At 46.2% G+C, this 4,117-nt stretch overlaps 1 protein-coding gene across 3 annotated transcripts in view; it reads left to right on the forward strand.

The window, feature by feature from the left end:
• The window catches only part of cbfa2t3 (CBFA2/RUNX1 partner transcriptional co-repressor 3), a 35,253-nt gene that overhangs the window by 22,418 nt on the left and 8,718 nt on the right, over positions 1–4,117 (forward strand). For all 3 annotated transcript variants that reach the window (XM_031846188.1, XM_031846189.1, XM_031846190.1), the window contains exons 3-5: positions 1,482–1,723; positions 2,105–2,194; positions 2,961–3,142. In XM_031846188.1, coding sequence (XP_031702048.1) covers positions 1,482–1,723; positions 2,105–2,194; positions 2,961–3,142 — 514 coding nt within the window. The remainder of the gene's footprint in view (positions 1–1,481; positions 1,724–2,104; positions 2,195–2,960; positions 3,143–4,117) is intronic.

The raw sequence follows: 4,117 nt of genomic DNA on the forward strand, positions 1-4,117 counted from the left end.
TGTGTGTGTGTGTGTGTGTGTGTGTGTGTGTGTGTGTGTGTGTGTGTGTCTTCTGGTGTGCAGAATGCCCTTGCTAGTGGGACAAGTGTGAGCGCATGTGCGAGTGCGGCTGTGGCATTGTGTGTGCATTCGTGTCCGTGTTGTTTACCAGCTGGTTGGGTGGCGTAGCGGTGTGTAGACTACTTTCTTCCCTATATAGCAATGACAGGCCATGTTGTTTCACCTGTTGTGGCGGGCGGTCAGTGGTGTAGCTCTCTCCTCACACCTCTCTCTAAAACCAGAACACAAGTGCTGCCTTTTGGGATCACATGGGTTAGTCCATATGTGTTCAGGCCCTCAACCCACAGATTAGAGCAGCAAGCACGCCTGAGAGGAACCACAGGAACTAGACTACTGAACAACTAAACTCCACATAGTCTTGTCTTCAAGAATGTGTACAAGGTGTAGTGTTACAGTACACAATGGCTCACTGCAGAGTCCTGAATACATCTTTAAAAGATAAAGTTACTGCAGCGGTTATTAAATTATAGTTTGGACACCGTGGTCAGTGTAAGTGCTTCCATATGCTGCTATAATGAAATACAATCCTTTAACTAGACATTTCATACACAGACTACACTATATGTTTAATCTGAGAAAAAACTAAATTTTGTCATCATTAGTTATTGAAATGCAGATATAATGCACATAAATGTGTATATTTTTTTAAATGACACACTGACGAGACCAGAGATGGAAAAAGATTTGAGCATTTCACAAATTTATTTATTTTCTGACACGTAAATCACATGTTGTCCAATGTACTCTGCATGCATTTTCATCCGGCTTGGATATGAAAATATGAAAACAGGGGAAACAGAACTAGTGTTTGCGAGCTATTTGTGAGTTTGTTTGTGCCAGCATTGCAAGGAGTGATTATATGTGTGTATGAATGCTGATTCTATTCTGAAACTTAAAGCTGCAAATCTACTTTCAGATGGTGGACATGTGTAGGGCCAGATTTAGCTACACACCTGCTATTGGAATAAAAGTAACACAGGCCACAGGACTATTTTTGGCCCCTCTTTAACAAGTTCCTCTTATAGTTGTGTCCTAGTGTGTGTGAGGGGGAGAGGGTGAGGACGGTGAAATAGACTGATACAGGGGGAGATGGAGGGGAGGGGGCTCGGGGGGTCAGATGGTACCACTTGTGAGACAGCTGAAGTGAACACACACACTGACAGCGCTCAGCCAAACGGGCAGAAAATTGCACCACTGAAGTCACGATGTGCATCATATGCTGCAGGCGTGGTGTCGAATTAGAGTATATTGTGTGCCTTACTTATATTATAATCTTAACCACACACTTCTCTAACAGTAGGAAATAAGTGCTTCTGCCCACATCACGCCCACAGATCTGTCAGATGCCCCCCCCCCCCAGGCCTCTCCAAAACTACTGACCCAATTCACGTTGTCTCTTCCTTCTGTCTGTTCATCTGCAGTGCTGAATGGGAGCAGCCACTCTCCTACATCGCTGAACGGTGCTCCGTCCACTCCCAACGGCTTCAGTAATGGGCCGGCAATGTCGTCGACGGCCTCGCTTTCCAACCAGCAGCTCCCGCCAGCTTGTGGTGCCCGGCAACTCTGCAAACTGAAGCGCTTCCTGACCACGCTGCAGCAGTTTGGCAACGACATATCGCCTGAGATTGGGGAGAGAGTGCGCAGCCTTGTGCTGGGGCTGGTGGTAAGTTGTGATTATATTGAATTATTGTAATGGGTCTTTACAACAACACTACTCTACATCCATTCATTCATCCCGACGTTCTTCAACTTTGTATCTATGTATTATACCTGATGATAGTTAATTCATGTGATGCAGAGCATTTTACATATTGGAAATGTGTCTTGTACAACAGAAAGTCACTCGAAGTCACGAAAGTAAAAGTTTTTTATATTGCGCACAACAAAATGTGCCCGCAACGTGATCTTGTTCTTATGCGATACAAGGTACAAACAAGATAATAAAAAGATTTTAAAAACCTCATCTTTCAGGACTTCATAAGAGAGTGTTATGAAAAGTGTTTCTTTAAGCGACTCTTTGTCTAACTCCCTGTTGTCTTGGCAGAACTCCACTCTCACCATCGAAGAGTTTCACTCCAAACTTCACGAGGCCACCAACTTCCCTCTGAGGCCGTTTGTCATTCCCTTCCTGAAGGTAAATACTTGTGCACAGATTTTATGGAAAATCAAGCCCAATGTCTTCAATAGACACGCTCAAAGCTCACCGCTGCTGTCTATATGGCCGGTGTTCAGGACTGTGTGTGTGTGTGTGTGCAGACACTGCATGTATACCTTTCCTATGTGCTCCTTCCCTATCTACCTCCAAGCAGAAAGGGTTCACTGAGAGGCGCAGAGGGAAACCTTGTTTTGATTGAAAACGTATAGGTGTAGACTGTGATACTGTGTTAACTGTGCTTGGAGTACTATGTAGAAAATAGTTGGATGTGCTTGTGAATGGCCGTTAAAAGGGTTGTGTGTGAGTGTGTCAGACCTACTGGCGAGCAATGATCCTCCACATCTGGGACATTGCAGCAATGGCTGTGTTATGTCAACTGGACAGGTCTGAGAGAGCTAATTGACAGCACTGACACTCACACACACACACACTCACACAATATACACATCAGCTCACCCTGGAGAGAGAGAAATAGAGAGACACTTGGCAGAGGAAGGTGTCAAGGGCCTTGTCTTATCTCATCCTGTCTCTTCATCTATTACTTTCTTTTTATTCTCACCCTAATCTGCCATTATTTCACTCTCACCCCATCCATCTTTTATTCCACCATGAGTCTCAAGATCACTTCTTGTCCACTTAACACCCTTTACATTTACATCAGCTCAATAAATCTATTACCTTCCTGCAACCGTTTATTGTATTCCTAATCTGGAGATGTCTGTCTTCCCTCTCTTTACCACTGAAGGCAAACCTCCCCCTGCTGCAGAGAGAGTTGCTCCACTGTGCCAGGTTGGCCAAGCAGACTCCAGCCCAGTATCTGGCCCAACACGAGCAGCTTCTCCTGGACGCCAATGCTAGTTCGCCCCTCGACTCCTCTGAGATCATGCTGGAGATGAATGACCACGGCAAGAGAAGGACCCCTGACAGGTAGCACAACTCCACAATAACACAAGAAAACACATACATAAACACATATACATAGGCGGACTCTTTCTCTCTCACACACTCACACACACAGACACACACAAAGACACTGTTATATATGAATTATTTCAGGGTATTTCAGAATGCCAAGTGACAAGAGGAGGCCATAAATCCTCTGTACAGGAGGCGGAAGTCTGGTCAGCCCCGATGCCAGGCTGGATCTGCCAGCTGTCTGAGAGGGAGGGGGGAGATAAATGCACTGTAGGAGAAGAAAGAGAGTGTCTGAGAAGCAAAAGAGAGAGAGAGAGACGCAGAAGAGAAGACGGAGTGAAGTACAGTAAATGTCCTCAGTACAACAAAGACAGACAGAAAGACCAACAGTGAGCTATGGCTTGCAATTGTCCCACATTTCTCCCCAGTGCTTTGCTTTATTCACCGAGTTAAGAAGATAACACAAGACATTATTAGCTGGCATTTCCCTTTTTTTCCCTACTTCTCTTACTGGCACTGTCTTTCTTTTCTGATAAGTTCTGTCTCTGTCTCTGTCTCTGTCTCTGTCTCTGTCTCCCTCTTTGCTGCTGCCTGACCTGCGGGCTCCCAGCAGCTGTCCATATGTCAGGGATGTGTCCAGATGGTGATGTGCTGACCGTAACACTGAGCACATCCTGAGTGGGGTGTGGGGAGGTGGGCGGTGGTGGTTTAGATGGGACTAGGGGTTGGAGCTGTGCAATCCCACTGTAATCCGCACACCTCCGCCTCCTGACCTGTGGCTTATGCACAGCAGGAGAGGCTCGGTGGAGGAGGGGGAGGGTGGTCCAGGCTGGGGCAGGTCCTACATCACACCAGCTTTTCCTCTGAGTTGTCAGATACGAGAGTCAGGGATGTGTACGAGTATAGCAGACATACACAAATATACACGTGGACAACGGAGCACACACACACACACACACACACACACACACACACACACACACACAC

The sequence above is a fragment of the Anarrhichthys ocellatus genome, unplaced genomic scaffold (genome assembly GCF_004355925.1).
Source record: "Anarrhichthys ocellatus isolate YVR2014 unplaced genomic scaffold, GSC_Weel_1.0 scaffold6, whole genome shotgun sequence".
In the NCBI taxonomy this organism is placed as follows: Eukaryota; Metazoa; Chordata; class Actinopteri; order Perciformes; family Anarhichadidae; genus Anarrhichthys; species Anarrhichthys ocellatus.